Source organism: Phocoena phocoena, chromosome 1 (genome assembly GCF_963924675.1).
Source record: "Phocoena phocoena chromosome 1, mPhoPho1.1, whole genome shotgun sequence".
Classification (NCBI taxonomy): domain Eukaryota; kingdom Metazoa; phylum Chordata; class Mammalia; order Artiodactyla; family Phocoenidae; genus Phocoena; species Phocoena phocoena.
Window position 1 is genome coordinate 12,805,804 of NC_089219.1, and position 17,487 is coordinate 12,823,290.

Genomic DNA, 17,487 nt, shown 5'->3' on the forward strand with positions numbered 1-17,487 from the left:
ACTAGACCCTGGTTATACATCTCATTAAGGGTGGGTTACCTTATTGGTTATGACTTCCAGAGTCAGAGAGATGCGGGTTCAAGTACCTCTCTGGCTTACAAGCTGCAAAACCTCAGGGAATTCACTTAACCTCCCTGAGCCTCAGTTTACTCATCTGTTAAATGGGGGATAATAACACTTATGCCACAGGGTCCTTGCAAGATAAAATGACAGCATCAGCAATTGAGGTAAGCTCGGTAACCAAGGGTAACCATTGGTAACACAGCTAGGACTTGCTGGTATTACTACTATGAGAGCCCATGAATGTGTCAGCACACCCCTTACTGCAAGATTCATGACCTTTTCATTGAACGGCTTAGGAACGGAAGGCAAAGAAAAATACCTCACCTCACCTTCCCTTAGGTGGGCCCAAGAAATGAGGCATATAGACTCAGACACTGGGTGTCCCAAGGAACAGCTCAAGACAGAAGGTGAAGTCCTTCTCACTCAGAAAAGACAACATATGCCTGTGTCCCAATCACTAAGTAGATCCAGATGGCTCTGCATAATTAAAAAAATTCTCCCCCAGGCACCCAGGCCCTCCAATGTCCACCAGTCCCAGGCTGCACTTGAACTGGTGCTAGAAAAGAGATCCTCAGGCCTGGAAGCTGACTTGTCTTTGCAGAAAACTCCAAAACTTTCCCAGGGCTCTGGGCAGTTAGGTGGTGTGTGTGTGTGTGTGTGTGTGTGTGTGTGTGTGTGTGTGTGTGTGTGCTCCACCTGGGCCTGGGAGGGTGGGGGTCTGGCAGGGGAGCTGGGCCAGATGGAAGGATGCGTTCTTGCCCATCTGCATGCAGTTTTTTCCCCTCTATGGCCTGCAATTTACATGTGCCTCTCTTTCTAGTGTCTTGGGCCAGCTCTAGGTAGATTGATGACTTAGAGGGAACAATCCAGCCACTGTCCCGAGGAGCCTCCTTCCCCCATCCCCCGTCCCAGCTGGGTGCAGTCCTGCCTGAGTGCGGCCTCTCCCTGCAGGAGCCAACAATGACCCTCTATTGAGCAGCCCACGTGCCTTGGACTGGGCCCCGCCAGCCACCCTGACTTCTCCTTAGCCCCAGGCATCAGCCCCGCAGGCTGGCATGAGGCATAACCCTTCTGGTCACTTTGGAGCCATTCCACCTCCCAAGGAGACTCTTTGATAGTGTGGCCATCTGTCCTGGTTTGCCTGGGATTGAGGGGTTTCCTGGAACGAGGGATTTTTAGAGCTAAAACCAGGAAAATCCTGGGCAAACTGGGACAAGTCGGTCACTGCACCCTTGTAGGAAGAGGTCAGGTCCCAACTTTGGGATCCTGAGGCAGAATCTGAGGCTGGAGCACGGACACCTGGGTCCTCCTAACAGCACTGGAGACACCTGTCCACTGCAATCATTATATAGTAAGTCCCCTACATACGAACCTTCAAGTTGCGAAATTTCAAAGATGCGAACGTGCGTTCCATCAATATCCGGCGTAAGTGAAACTGCAGCTTGCCCTCGGATTGTGTTAGTTGGGCACCTAGGTTAACTTTGCCGGACTTAGGAACAAGTTGGACCTACGAACGCTCTCTTGGAACGGAACTCGTCCGTATGTAGGGGACTTACTGTAATTAATAATCATAATAATCACCCCCCGAAAGCAAGAGAGAGTGTCCCACGGGCTGGCTACTGAGTGCGGACACATGCTCCTTATCTAATCTCTATCACCAGCGGGAACTGTCAGGCCTCTCCTTAGCCCCACGTCACATCACAGAAGAGGAACCCAAGGCCTGGGCTGGTAAGTAGACTTGCCCAGATCCAGGATTTGAACCTTCTGGGCTCTAAAGCTCCCTCTCAGGGTCTCTCAGCCTCCAGCCCAGCCCCCTGCCCTTGGGGGACACAGGTGACACATGACATTCATGTAACACAACATATTCTTATCCACAGGTGTACATGGATTTTGATAAAACCCCAAAATGCCTGCACGGATGAAAAGGAAGAAGAGGAAACTGTACCACAGATGAATTATTTTTCATCCTGTTTAGCGTGGCACTGAGTATTCACCCAGGATTCCAATTCTGTGGGAGACTGACGATTCTGGGATCATCGCTGCATCAGTAACACCGCCCCTCCCCCCACATTGCAAGATGGCAGCCCAGATGAGACAGACTGGGGAACAGCATCTCAAAGCACCCACAGCAGTGGCTCCTCCTTTCCTTGTCTGCTCAGGACCCATCTCGATGGCAGTGAGGGAGAGGGATGTGATTAAGGGCCAGATCTCAATCCACTGTCATCAACAAAAAGATGCTCTAGATAATGTCCAGGTGTCACCAGCAGCAACAGGTTGAGGGTCACAATACGACACAGTGTGGTCGAGAAGCCGAGATCCTGCTTGTCCCCTTCCTGTCCGGCCGGCAGCCCCATCCCCCGTGGCAACCCTGGCCTGGACAGGGTAAGCATCAACGTTCCCGGCCCACTTAGGTGACGGAGCCGGCCTGACTCTGGGGACATTCCAACCTGCGTGAGGTCACTGCCCGAGCCCAGGGCGGATCAGGAGGTGGACTGGCTTCAGGTGGCAGCTGGGTCCACTGCTGTCCTGGCTAAATCCCTCCCTGAGGTGAGGGTGCAGGGCCACTGGGACCAAGTCCTCATGGCGACTGCTCTTAGTGGGCCTGGTCAGAGGAGGGCCCCAGAGCTAGGCTGGAGACCCTGGGCCCCCCAGAGAGCTGGGCATGCGGGGGAGGCCTCACCCTGCACCATAGTAAACGATTTTGTGGGGACAGCTTTTTAATACATAAATCAGACCTTGACAGTCACTTGCTTAAAACCTTCTAACGGCTTTCCAGTGCACTTGGAATAAAATGCAAGTCCTCTCTGCACGCGCTGGCCCCTGCCCAGTTCGCTGACCTTGACTCCAACACATCCCCCTCCTCCGGTCTTCTGTCTGTTCCTCCAATACTGGTTCCCTCCTCCGGGCTTTGTACATGTTGTTCCCTCTGCTTACAACACTCTTCCCTCAGCTCATGAACGGCTGGTTCTTTCTCATGGTTGCTTTGGTTCTTAACTCAAATGTCACCTGCTCGGAGAGGTGCCGGACCATCTAGGCTAGCGGTGCCTCGCCTCTGCCCCTGCCGTTTTCTACTGCTTGGTCTGTGTCATTTCCTCCAATTGTGCTTTCCGTTATGTTTCCTTCATTAGACCGTCTCCTTCCCGAGGGCAGGGTGTGATGGCAGAGTTCACCCAGGGATCCCGGCGCTGAGACCAGCACCTGGCACTGAGGGGGCTCGACATCGATTCACAGAAGGAACGAGACAGAGCAGGCAGCTGCGGGGATTAGCTCCATGGCGGAAGCACATTCCTGACTCACTGGGGACCCAGGAGGCCCTGTCCTTGGCAAGAGGACCAAGGGGTCCGCTCCTTGAAGGTGCCCACAGCATCATCACGGGCTCTTTAAAAGTCAGGGGCAGTTCTCATGTTCAGAAAGTCTGAGATGAGCAGAAAACACCTGGTGGGGGTGGGAGGGAGTGGGTACCTGCCTCAGGTATCCTGAAGGTGATGTGATTCTGGGAAAGATGGACCTCAAAAGCCCTTCCTCCCCTGGTTCACGTGGAACTCCTCGGGGTTCCACATAAATCTGTCTCTGCCAACTCCTTTGAGGGAGGAGAGATCTATTCCACGGGTCCTCTTGGCTTCACAGGACAACGGTGGTCCTGGTTACCATTACCAAGAAGCTGGCCCTCTCCAGTCACCTGCATCTGTGACTACTAAGGGGAGGGGTCTGGGGAGCCTTAGAGGGAGGAGCTGGGCCCCCGAGGGGTATCTCAGAGAGCACTGACTGGATGGGAACTGCAGGAGGGCCAGGCTGGGGACACTCACTCTCCACGTAGAACACGCCCACTTTGTCCGAGTCCGACATGGAAATGTAGAGAACGATCTCGTATCCGGTGGGGAGGTGGTCGGGCCCTTTGGTCCGCAGGATCATCTGGGACATGTCCTTGAGGTCTGAGGGGTGGATGCATGAGGAGGTTAGAATTAAGAGAATTGCGTTGGGGCGGGGTGGGGGCGTGGGGGAACTGGATGAAGGTGGTCAAAAGGTACACACTTCCAGTTGTAAGATAAATAAGTTACCAGGGATGTAATGTAAAACATGATTAATGTAATTAACATGGCTGTATGTTATATATGAAAGTTGTTGACAGTAAATCCTAAGAGTTCTTATCACAATTTTGTTTTTCTACTTCTTTAATTTTGTACCTATATGAGATGTTGGATGTTTACTAAACTTATTGTAATACTCACTTCATGATGTATGGAAATCAAATCATGCTGTATACCTTAAACTTAGACAGTGTTGTATGTCAATTACATCTTAACCAAAAAAACAAAGGAGAATTGTGGCTGGAATGTTGGCCTGTTACTTTTATAATCAGGACAAAGCAAACCCCAAACCTGTGTATTATGAAAAAGCATAAGAAGTAGTTGTTGTCTCCAACACTACAGATGACTTCCTATAACCTTTTGGGAGCTTCCTTCTGCTCCTTTTTCTACATATGTACAACTTCTTAAAAAACATGGTTCCAGGGACTTCCCTGGTGGTGCAGTGGTTGGGAGTCCGCCTGCCGATGCAGGGGACATGGGTTCGTGCCCCGGTCTGGGAAGATCCCACATGTTGCAGAGCAGCTAGGCCCGTGAGCCATGGCCGCTGGGCCTGCGTGTCCGGAGCCTGTGCTCCGCAACGGGAGAGGCCACAGCAGTGAGAGGCCTGCGTACCGCAAAAAAAAAAAAAAAAAAGAAAAAGAATCCGTCTGCCAATGCAGGGGACACGGGTTACAGCCCTGGTCCAGGAAGATACCACATACTGCAGAGCAACTAAGCCCGTGTGCCACAACTACTGAGCCTGAGCTCTAGAGCCTGTGAGCCACAACTACTGAACCCACGTGCCACAACTACTGAAGCCCACACTCCTAGAGCCCATGCTCCACAACAAGAGAAGCCACTGCAATGAGAAGCCCGCGCACCTCAACAAAGAGTAGCCCCTACTCACCACAACTAGAAAAAGCCCGTGCAGAGCAACAAAGACCCAATGCAGCCAAAAATAAATAAATAAAAGAATTTATAAAACAAAACAAAACAAACAAAAAAACTTTAAAACAAGAAAACATGGTTCCAATTGAACTATATCGATAGTTTTAGTGTCTGTTTTTAGCAGGAGTGGATACCTGAGTCCACCATCCTCAGGAGACCCAAGGTCACACCTGCCTCACCCTCGGCCCAGCCCAAGACTTATCATAAGTGCTTTCATTGCTCCTCCCTTCTCCCCACCCCAAGCTCAAGTGTGGATCCTGCGGTACCTTCCTTGCTGTAGACTTTCTCATCGCTGCAGTCCTCTCTGGGCAACCAGGGTGTGTCTCGGTCACAGTTCACCAGCAGGATGGCTCCCTGCCCCTCAGGGCCCCAGGTCCAGGATGCCTGCATTGCCGAGGAGAGAGGTCAGTGCTGTCTTCTCTATCTTCTGACAGATATTCTCAACCCCAGCACAGACCCCATAGGACACTGGAGAGACAGACCCAGGATAAGACTCTTGCAGCCACTACCCGGGAATGTAAATTGGTGCAGCCATTATGCAAAACAGTATGGAGGCTCCTCAAAAAACTAAAAATAGAGTTGCCATATGATCCAGCAATCCCATTCCTGGGCATATACCCAGACAAAACTATAATTCAAAAAGATACATGTACCTCTATGTTCACAGCAGCACAATAGCCAAGACATGGAAACAACCTAAATGTCCATTTGACAGATGAATGGATAAAGAAGATGTGGTATAAATAAATAAATAAACAAACATAATACACACACACACACACACACACACACACACACACACAATGGACTATTACTCAGCCATTAAAAAGAATGAAATAATGCCATTTGCAGTAACATGGATGGACCTAGAGATTATCATACTAAGTCAGAAAGAGAAAGACAAATACCACATGAGACCACTTATAGGTGGAATCTAAAATATGACGCAAATGAAGATATTTATGAAACAAAAAACAGATTCACAAATATAGAGAATACACTTGTGGTTGCCAAGGGGGAGGTGGGGTAGGGGAAGGAAGGAGTGGGAGTTTGGGGTTAGCAGATGTAAATTTGCAATATATAGGATGGATAAACAACAAGGTCCTACTGTATAGCACAGGGAACTATATTCAATATCCTAGGATAAACTATAAGGGAAAGGAATCTGAAAAAGAATATATACATGTATAACTGAGTCACTTTGCTGTACAGCAGAAATTAAACACAATATTGTATACTATACTTCAATAAAATTAAAAAAAATATTTATGGGATGAGTAAAGAATGTATGAAACTTCACTGGCCCAGATGGAGGAAGCCTGGGTAAGTTCAGACCCACAGGGACTGGGTGACTCCCCAGCTCCTCAGCGGAGGTTGGATGCCTCAGAGGCCTCAGTGGTGCCTACTGGCACGTAGCTTGGCCATGGACACAGAGAACATATGTGTGGGGCTGTCTTGTCCTCAGGAAGGCAGGGCTGGGGCAGAGCCCCCTGAGAAGCCTGGGGGAAGGGGCTCCCCTATAGGCCTGAGGACATGCAGAGAGTCTGCAGCTGGCTGCTAGGCCCCAGGCTTCTCAATGGGCTGTATTTATTTAGCTTTTTAAAGTATCCATCTCCATATAATTTAAACCAGACTTTACGTTGTTATTATAAAAGAAATGTATGGGGGCTTCCTTGGTGGCGCAGTGGTTGAGAGTCCGCCTGCCGATTCAGGGGACGCGGGTTCGTGCCCCGGTCCAGGAAGATCCCACATGCCGCAGAGCGGCTGGGCCCGTGAGCCATGGCCGCTGAGCCTGTGCGTCCAGAGCCTGCGCTCTGCAATGGGAGAGGCCACAACAGTGAGAGGCCCACGTACCGCAAAAAAAAAAAGTAATGTATGGCCATGGCAAAAATTTAAATGCCATACAAGGGCAGAAAATGGAAAAAAGAAGTCTGGATGTGCATACAGCAAAACCAGCAGAGCTTAAAAATGGGGTTGAGGAAAAAGTAGGAATCAACGACTTGGAGAACACAATGCTATCTGTCTGCACAAGTTAAAAATACACACACGCAAACCACACCGCATGTTTCGCAAGAATCACAAGAACAGAAAGTGATGTGTTAAAACCATTGAAGTGCTCCTTTGTAGGGGAGCAGAATGGGAGTGGGGAATGCAGGATCAAAGAGAATAAATGAATGAATGAATGAACAAATGAATGAATGATGAATGAACGAATAAATGAAAAACTAAGAACGGGAGAGGGGTTGTGCAGGCACCATTAAAGATGATGTGCCTTGAATTGGGAACGATTAATGCAATCTTCTGCTCCCCATGGTCCAAAAAAAAAAGGCAAAATAATAAGAGCAAATGCTTTGGCAGTACTTCCTCTGTGGCAGGACATTCATCCTTTCCACCAACTCTATGAACTGGGCGTCCCCATCCTGTGGATGGGAGCCACTGAGACTCGGGAACCTGCTCCATCGCTGTCCCTCTAAGGAGCTTGCTCCTTGGTGGGCTCTGCCATTGGAGTGTGTGTCTGGGAACCTGTCTCCTCATCTGTAAAATGACAGTCGTTGAAGCTTGCTGGGAGGACCACGGCTGCCTGCAGGACCCAGCCTGGGGCTCTGGCCCCGGAAGCCCCCCGTTCAGTCTGCCCTTGCAGCGAGGTACCTTTTTTGGGTTGTTCTTTTCCACCACGCCGTCCCGGTCTGCATCCACATCCAAGGAGATCTCTGGGGACAGACACATGGGTGAGTTGCTGAGCCTGCCAGACTGGGTGGGGCTGGGACAGGAGGAAGATTAGGGTGGGATTAGGGTTCAGCTCAGCCATTTGCTTGGTTCCCAGAAGGGGAGCGCCTTGCTGAGGGCATCTTAGCCAACCCCTACCTCAACACCCCCCACCGCAGGATGGAAACACGAGCAGATACCGTGCAGACTGCGCAGCTCTTGGAGGGGCTGCCAGGTGGGTCAGGGGTCTCTCACCCCTTTACTGTTCCTCAGTCAATTCTGGGTGGTGGATGGGATGAGCCTCACTGGACAGATTTGGGAGCCTCGGTTCAGAGAGGCCAAGTCACACGCGCAGGGGCACACAGGTCGCATTAGCAGAACTGAAGCACACACTGCGTCTGGTCTGAATCGAAGCCACTGCGTCTGGTCTGAATCGAAGCTCATATTTTGAAAACTTTCATAGGATTCCCTACCTGCCTTTCCTAGTCCGCCCTAGGCGTGTGTGCACACGTGCACGTGTGTGCGTTTCTCTCCCAGAACTCCTGGTGGTCTAGGGCCCACCTCTAAGGACTGAGGGTTTTACTTTGGGTGGGAAACTGGGTCTTCAATCCCTCTTGATCTGAGGGTGCCCAAGAGGCCAGACCACCAGATAGAGGATCCACTGCAGGGTCCCTGTTTATCCTTTCTCTTGGGGGAGGGACCTTCTCTATCCCTCGGGCTGCTGTGGGGACCGTGTGGGGCATTGAAATGAGCCCAAGGTTTAGTACCAGACGGTGCTGGGCTTCAACCTTGGTTCTCTGCTTATAAGCTGTGTGGCTTTGGGCAGGTTAGACAGCTTCTCTGAGCCCCAGTTTCTTTATCTGAAAAGTGGGGCCCTTTCCAGTTAGATGAGTTGCCCTAATTGCAACGGTGGGCACTACTGCCACTTCGAGCCGGATTTCTGTTGTCGTTGCTGTGGGAGCCGTCCTGTGCACTGTAGGGTGGTAAGCAGCATCCCTGGCCTCTGCCCCCTGGATGCCAGTAACTCCCCCCAGCTATGACGACCGAAATGTCTCCAGATATTGCCAAGTGTCCTTTGGAAGGCAACATGGCTCCCTGAGTTACAGACCGACGGGGCGGGGCAGGGGAGTTGTTGGGAAGGTGATGGGCATGACACATGAGATAAGCTGGGTCCAGGCCCCTGAACTGCCCCCAGTGGGCTCGGCCTCATGCTGAGCATGGCTTGGACCGAGGTAGGAGTTGGGTGGGAATGAATGGATTCCTGGGCAGTACCCTTGGCAGGCGTGCTTTCTCCCTGAAGAGGCAGAAACATCTCCTCTCTCTCTCCTAAGTCGGGGGATTATATTCGGGGCCTCCCTTTGCCCACAGCCCGATTCCCTCTTAACCCTGGTTGTGGCTCTTCTGGGTTTTGAAGGAGGTAGGAGCAGGGGGGCTTTAAGGGCACCTGGTCCTTGGAGAGGCAGCACTCCCACCTCTGCAGCCCCACTGTCAGGCGCTATAGGAAATAGTTAAATAAACTCTTCCCATTGATCCCATTCACGCAGCAAATCACTGTTGAGCCTCTACTGTGTTCCAGGCACCACACAAGTCGTGGGGACCAGTGGTGGGCAATCAGGGCCCCGTGCCTGCTCCCAGGAAGCCCCCAGTCCTATGAGATAAATATTGTTCCCATTTTGCAGGTGAGCAAACCCAGACTTGGAGACGTCACCTGTCAGCAAATTGGGCTGATGAGCTGGGAGGCTGGTGCAGGATAAGAATTCTAGGGAGAAAGCCAAGAAGGCGGCACCACCAGCTACTGTTAAAGAGGCTGATGTAAACTTGTAATATATAGGATGGATAAACAACAAGGTCCTGGAGGAACAATATTGATTTTGGCTCCCAGACCTTCATGAACTTTCCAGCGGGACACTCCCTAGGGAATGCTGCCTTTCGGGGAGGCTGGCTTCCTGAAGCTCCTGCCTGGGGACCGGCTGCATACCCAGCCTCCTCCAGGAATCACTCTTTGCTTTTCAAGATAACAATCTCTCCTGCGCGTATAGTTCTTTGTGGACGGTACAGCACTTCCCATGTGTGTTTTCCCTTCAATTGCCCCCCTCTCCACCCAGCCACCCGTACCATACAGATGAGGAAACAGAGGCACCCAGCAGGGCATTGACCATGAAGTCCCCAGAGAGTACAGAGCCAGGGGTCCCACTCGGGTCTCTGACTCCAGACTCCTGCCTTTGGCCGTTCCCTCCACTGTCTGAGGCTGATCTCTACCCTGGGCTGTTTCCAAAACCCAAGCCTGCCTTTCAAGACCAGGACTTGCTCCCCTGAAGTTCAGGGAAGTTGGCCACTTCCCCACCCCGGCAGCCGTGTGGCTTTGGTCTCTAGGCTGCAAGGTGGTTCCACATCACAGATCCTGTGGTCTGTGAAAGCAGTGGGGCACAGGAGAGAAATTGTGAAGCACTTCATTGTGCTTTACTTCATTATTTACTTTTTTTACTTTTTTGCATTTTTTTTTTTTGCATTTTTACTTTTTTACTTTTTTGCATTTACCTGTGCTGTGCAGGTTGTGGCATCTTAGTTCCCTGACCAGGGATTAAACCCAGGCCATGCAGTGAAAGCACCGAGCCCTAACCACTGGACTGCCAGGGAACTCCCCACTATGAATTTCTTAAATTAAAATTTTAAATCAATGTAATATTTGCACAGTGCAAAAAACAAAAAAAAATCAAAGAGTACCAAATAGCTTCTAAAAAAACCCAGGAGCTCCTTGTCCAGCCCGTCCCCTCACCTGCCTGAGGCAATCTCTATAATACCAGACAAGTTTCAGACAAGTTTCACTGACTTCCCATGATGAAATTCAGGCATTGCGTAATGGGGCTCCCTTATCGTCCACCTCCCGACCTCCCACGGTGCTTGACACGTTCTCTCTTACGACCCATGACCCAACTTCACAGTCAACTGAAATGGCTTCCTCTCCCCTCCACCATCCCTCAGAAACACCCTTAAGCTTTAAGCCATCCCTCAAGGACTTCTCCCCTTCAAAGCTTCCCCCAGTGTCCAATTTAACTAGATTCCAAGGGATGGTCTTTGTGGGGACGGGAGCAGGGCGGGCATGGTCTGCGCAGGGCTCTGGCCTCCCGGGATGGCTCTGTCTTCCCTGGGGGAGGAGGGAGAGGACATCTGTTTCAGGGCCTCTGGGGTCCAGACATTTCCCAGAGGCTCTGAATCCTACCTCAGCTCCCCATAATAGCCCCAAGGTGTCAGGTGGCACCTGGGGTATGGGGCAGATTAACTGGAAATGTCACTGGGATTGGGTTCAACGCAGTCTGCCCTGAGAATCAAAACACTGCCTCGGCTTCGACACAGAGGCATAAGAGTTTTGGCGGGCTGCCGGCCCCCATGGACAGTGGCAGGGTGCTGGGCCTTCTTGCCTAACAGGGCAGCTTGGGGAGGAAGGATTCTCTTCCCCAACAGCCAACTAGGGCAGTTATCCTCAGCTTTCCGGAGGGGATGCAAGGAATGAGGGCCTTAGGCTGATGCTAAAAATTCTCAAGGCTCCTGTACATGTACTGCTCTCATTGCCAGGACCACAGCAAAGAGGGTGAGATTATTCCTCCCTCCGAGATCCCTCCCCTCCCACTTTCCCCCTTAACCTGGAGGGCTTGGCAAATCAGCCCTAACTGGGGGCTCAGAGGCCCTCAGGGATCAATGAGCTCAAAACTCTCATTTTATAGCTGGGAAAAAGGAGGTCTAGGGAATTCCCTGGGGGGTCCAGTGATCAAGACTCTGCAGTTCCACTGCCGTGGGCCCGGGTTCAATCTCTCATTGGGGAACTAAGATCCTGCAAGCTGTGTGGTGCAGCCAGAAATAAAAAATGAGGTCTGGAGGGGGAGGGCAAATAACAGGTTTTTGGCAGGACTGGGACCAAGACCCACAGTCTGATTTGGCCAAGGGCATTATAGTTTCGCTCTCGAATCCCAGGAGGAAGACTGAGGCACAGGAAGGTTCCTCAGCTTCACCCACGCAGAGGGAAAATGGGCTGCCCCAAGAGGAAGGGAGGAAGGCAAAGAGCATCGACTGAGCACCTAGCCCACGCCAGGCCCTCGCGACGCGCCATCCCACTGAACCCTTGTAAACACTGTGCAAAAGTGCACCGTGAATCGCATTTTGCAGATGAGGAAACAGGCTCGGGGTGGTGGTCACAATGTGGCCGGACGAGGCAGAGCCAGAACACCGTCCACTCTGAAGTCAGGGATGTTTTTGGCTCAGCGTGGACTCAGCACAGAACTAGGGTGAGACAGACTCGGATACATCCTTGGGGGCAGCCCCACCATCCTGGGACATTCAGAGCGTTCCTGCCTCTGAGGTGCTGCCCCTGCATGATTACTCAGGGCATGGGGCTCAGGGGCTCCTGGGGTAGATGCCTGAGGGAATATGGGACCCGGAGGGGTCAGATAGACCACTGGGTCTCAAAAGAAACCCAGTTTTCACTAGGATTGCTGGTGGAACAGGAAACGCAAGTTCAATGGGGTGAGTTTTTCATAAAGCTTTATTTCTGCAATGTAAACGACTGTCTTTTGTTCTGAGATTACGCCCTGCCTACTCTTTAGGTGTTAAAATGTTAAAATGATGGTGATAATTGATGGTAAATGGTTTTATTCCTGTCTTTTCTTTCTGGCCAAGTGTCAAAATGGTCAGGTTTACTATTTTTTGGTTGGGGCGGCGGGAAGAGGGGACACTTCACTGACCCACGGAACCTAAATATCTGGAACTTGGGGCAGTTAAAGAAATCATTGTTCAGTGAGAGCACAGCCTCGGAACCCGGAAGGATGAGTCTGGCCATTCGTCACGTGCGTATTTGGTATCTTCCGGACTCTCGTGCCTGCAGCACCCTGACAGGCTTGCTCCGAGCACAAGCTCAGAGTCTCCTAGCAGAGCCCTGCCTCCTTACAGTGCACTGTTTGGCCGTCCATCCCGAGTCTGCCGTGCTTTAGGGTGGAAGTCTCGTTAGTGGTGTCGTCAGCCCCTGGACATCTCCCTTCTCTGCCAGGCCTCTGGCCACTGCCCTTCCTGCTAATGTCCTCAGGTGTCCTTGTCTCTGTGGGGTTAGGTTTCCTCAGGGACGGTCACCTGAGACAATCTGGGGGCACCGTGTGCCCGTGAGGTGGACACACGTGCCAGCCCTCAGCTGCGACTCGGGAGGCTTGGGTTTCATCTCCCAAGGCCCCCCGAGGTTGTCCTGAGGAACCCTCCACCCCCAAGGCCAGGTACTCACTCCCTCGGTGCGGAAAGAAGGGCAGGTGGCCAGCAGTGAAGCCTGTTTGGGAATAAGCTCAGAAGCAGGAGAGCACTGCTGTTGGGCCTGTTTCAGTGGCTAAAGACACAGGGCTGGAGAAGGAGGGGCTGGCTTGGGAACTAGTTGTTTTGTGGGGACAGTTCTGAGACCCCTGGAGGATGTGAGATAATTGAAATGGTGGGGTGTCCCACAAACCACTTTCAGGGTTTGTGGCCTCAGGTAAGTTTTTGTTCGTTTTATTTTTTTTAGGAGCCTTGATCTTTCTCATCTGTAAAATGGGGACAATACTAGTGTGTATTCTCAGAATAGATGTAAGAATAGATTGAGATCATGACAGTAAACCACTTAGTACTGGAGCCTGGCACACTGTAGGTGCTCAGTAAATGCCACCTCTTCACCAAAGTCCCGGACACAGAGCAGGTGTTCAGAAAATAGATATTGTTATTTTTAAAGCACTCAGCACACAGTTGACTCTCAGTAACTGGTAGTTCCCTCCCCCTGACATGTGGCCACTCTATCGATGTGAAACTGAAGCTGGATGGACAAAATGACCCACTGAAATGTCGCCCTGGCTTAAACATTATCTGATTTAAAATTTAAAAAACTAATATCTCCACTGCAGAGGGGTCGAGTGAATGAAGCTTCAGAAGACCACAACCAATGTGCCCTGGCATCCAGGGCAGGGGAGTGCATTGCAAATGGAAAGAACCCAGGGGGGGAATGATCCTGAGTTCTGGACCCAACCTGCCGCTGAGTTGCTGTGTGACTTTGAACTAGTTCCCTAACCTCTCTGGGCCTCAGTGTCCTTGTGAATCAAACGAAGGGCTTGGACTAGGTGAGTTAAGGACCCAGGCTGCATCTTTGTGTCCCTGGGCTGGGTCTGGGGAAGGCAAGTGTGTAGCTTGGATTGTTGAGGATAGCACAGGTTTTGTAGACAGGTCATTCCCCTCACTATGAGAGGCAAGTTCTTCTCCAGGCTGCAGGGGAGAGGCGGGAGAGGAACAGACTTTGCTCTTTCTCCTCCATGGCCCCCAGAGCCTGCGATGCGGACCCTGACATTGGGATGAGTCGCTGGCAGACCTAGGCATGCCCGCTCCTGCAGCATCCCCACCCCAGGACAGGAGGGCCTGGGCACGTGTGGCATCACTTTTCGGGCCTGCATTATTCAGAGGAAGCTCTGAGTGCCAGGTCAGCAGCACTGAAAACAGCCCAAGTGTCGCTGAGAAGAGCAGCAATGCCAGCCCCTGGGGAACAAAGGCACCCAGGCCATAGCCACGTCCACTCACCAATGGCCGTGAGGAAGAGCCCAGCCTGGTCGATGGGGGTGACCCCCTCCTCCTCATAGTAGTTGACGGTGACCTTGACAGGGAGGGGACACATTGGGAGGGAGAGAAGGGCAGAGATCACAGATCACAGGCAGGAAGATCTGCAATGACCACCTCCCTCCCTCACACCTCACAGCCTGTCAAGCTGACCCTCTCTAAACATCTGAACCCTCTCCTCCAGGAAGCACTCCTGGGTTGGTGGGCTGTTTTTCTCAGATTATCCAACTAGATATGGGACTACCCTTTCTCAGAGTGCATCCAGGGCGCCGACCTGCCCCCTGGTGCATTCTGCTGCTTGTGGGGGCCGCTCATCTGCCTTGGTGTGTGTCTAGCTGCCGCCAAGCAACGAGGGGGCTTAGGTTGCTCTTACTGGATAACGCTCAGCGCCATCACTGACATGGGGCACACAGTGAAGTTCATAATTAGAGAACTTAGGGAAGAGAGAGTCCGGTCTCGGATCCAGCACTTGGGTAAATCATTTTGCTGCGTGGGCGCTCAGCATCCCGTTTGATACACGATGAGACCAAGGATGTTTGTGGCTGTAACTTCCCGTGATTCCAATAGTTGGTCATTGAGCAGCACACGCTTTTAACCTGCCGTGAAGTCATCATTCTATGATCTAACAACAGGCCGTCTAATACCATAGCCACTAGCTGCGAATGTTTACTGAGCACTTGAAATGTAGCAAGTCCGAACTGAGATGTGCTACAGGTGTGAAACGCACAGCAGGTTTAGACTTGTGAAAAAAGAATGTAAGCTAGCTTGTTAATTTTTTTACATTGATATCATGTTGAAATGATAATATTTTGATGATGGAGTTAAGGAAAAAATATCAAAATTAAGTCCCCCTGTTTCTTTTTGCTCTTTTAATGTGGTTGTTAGAAAACATAAAATGACGCGTGTGGCCCTCATGCTGCTTCAATCAATAGCGCTGGTCCAGCCTGTCTTGATGCCAGCACCGTCGGTCCCCAGTTCCCGCGGCCCTCGCAGGGGCGCCTCCCCGGCCACGGTACCTTGTCGCTGCTGGCCTCGGCGCTCGCCTGGCTCATGGTGAGCCGCAGCGTGGTGCTGGGCGAGAGAGGCCAGCGCTGCTTGCCGTCGGCGGCCACCTCCTCAGGCTGCCTGTCGTGCACCACCTCCACCTGCACGCGCTCCGAGTGCTTCAGGCTGAAGGTCTGGGCCCCGGCTGGGGCCGCGCTGTAGGGAGAGAGGAGGGCGGTCACGGGGACCCCTGGGCAGGTGGGACAAGGGGCTTCAGGAGAAGACTCCTGGAGGGACGAGGCTGCAAGGACACTCCCAGGCTGCCTGGTCTCCCTACAGTACCAGGTGTACGGTAATCCCTGGTAGTGAAGAGGGCACTTGTTAAAACTACAGATTCCTTAAGTGGGGGAAGGGATAAATTAGGAATTAGGGATTAACCGCTACCCAGTACTATATGTAAAATAAATAAACAACAAGGACTTACTGTATAGCACAGGGAACTATATTCAATATCTTGCAATAAGCTACAATGGAAAAGAATCTGAAAAAGACTATATATACACATATATGTGTCCATATAACTGATATAACCGAATCACTTTGCTGTACACCTGAAACATAGTAAATTGACTATACTTTAATTTTTAAAAAAAATCACTGTATTCTAATGAAAACATCTTTTGGCCTAAAAAAAAAAATTACCGATTCCTTGGGCCAATCCTGTACCCACTGAGTCAGAATATTCCAGGGTGGGGCCTGGGGATCTGAATTCTTAACACGCTTCCTCGTGTTTCTGACAGGCAACCGGCTTGGGAGCCACCTGATACTGTATGGGTGGAGGTCTGAGGTTCAGACAGAGGAATGAGTTTGCTGCAAAGAGAGTGCCAGGCCTAGAACCCTGTCTCCCAACCCCTGTCCAGCGTCTGAGCTGAAGGCCAGGAGACCTCGGCTGATAGAGAGGAGGCAGGTGTCAAAGCGCTGGGTTTGCACAGAGAAGAAGCCTGGAACTCGGGTCTTCAAGGGGCAAGCGTGGGCTGGCTCTTTCACAAAGACCCCTACTTTTTGTCACAGCTTTCACAGCTTGGAATTCTCTCTGAGAGTCATTCCTTGGGGTTCTGGAGTGGTTTTCTATTGAAAGGGAAATAAGTTTGGAATTCTTGAAAAGCCATCAAGATTTCAGGGCAGAAAACTAACTGGTTTGAGCTGCTTGCTATGGACTGAATGTTTGAGTCTTCCCAAATTCAGACGCTGAAGCCCTAATCTGATTGTAGTTGCAGATAGGGCTTTAGAAGATAATTAAGGTTAAATGAAGTCATGAGAGTAAGGTCCTAATCTGATAGGATTGGTCATCTTGTAAGAAGAGGCAGAGGGAGGAGAGGGGGAGAGAGAGAGGGAGAGCCAGTGATCTCTTGTGCACCGAGGAAGGGCCATGTGAGCCCACAGCCAGAAGGCGGCTGGCTGCAAGCCAGGAAGAGAGTCCTCACCAGAACCCAACCATGCTGGTACCCTGATCTCAGACTTCCAGCCTCCAGAACTCTGAGAAATAAATTTTTGTTTTTAAGCCACTGATCCTGTGGCATTTTGTTTCTGTAGCTCAAGCAGATTAAGACACTGGCTTAAGGGGAGATAACAGGAAGGACAGGGAGATAACAGAGGAGGAAGGTACCCAGGGCTGACAGTTTTGCTAAATCTCCAGCCCCCCCCCCCCCCCCCCCCCCCGTCTGAAGGTTCCTAAAGACTGAAAAGGGCTCAGAGGGATTTAGGTGGATTCTCATGGGATTTGGGACTAAGATACAGGTACAAGTGTCTGCCTCAAAGGCACAACTGCTATTTTGAAGGTCTGGTGTTCCTGGGCTCCCGAAGAGTCCTCCACTGTGATCGGGCATCAGAATCATCAGGGGGTGATGTTTAAATCTTCACTGTTTTGAAGGCTACAGATCTGTGGATCCCATTCCCAGAGAGTTTGGCTGGCATGCCTGAGGGGCAGCTGAAGTTGTAAACAGTGACCAGGGTTGAATGAGAGCTTTAGGCCAGTGGTTCTCAAGGTTCAGGAGCAGTAGCAGTGGCAGCAAAAGCATTACCCGGAGGGCTTGTCGAAACATGGATTGCCTGG

At 51.3% G+C, this 17,487-nt stretch overlaps 1 protein-coding gene across 1 annotated transcript in view; it reads right to left on the bottom strand.

Annotated features, from left to right (window-relative positions):
• Window positions 1-17,487, bottom strand: part of PADI2 (peptidyl arginine deiminase 2) — a 43,223-nt gene that overhangs the window by 15,367 nt on the left and 10,369 nt on the right. Inside the window, exons 2-6 of the mRNA XM_065872347.1 lie at window positions 15,407-15,590; window positions 14,355-14,427; window positions 7,728-7,789; window positions 5,345-5,462; window positions 3,870-3,995 (exon numbers count right to left, since the gene is read on the bottom strand). Coding sequence (XP_065728419.1) covers window positions 3,870-3,995; window positions 5,345-5,462; window positions 7,728-7,789; window positions 14,355-14,427; window positions 15,407-15,590 — 563 coding nt within the window. The remainder of the gene's footprint in view (window positions 1-3,869; window positions 3,996-5,344; window positions 5,463-7,727; window positions 7,790-14,354; window positions 14,428-15,406; window positions 15,591-17,487) is intronic.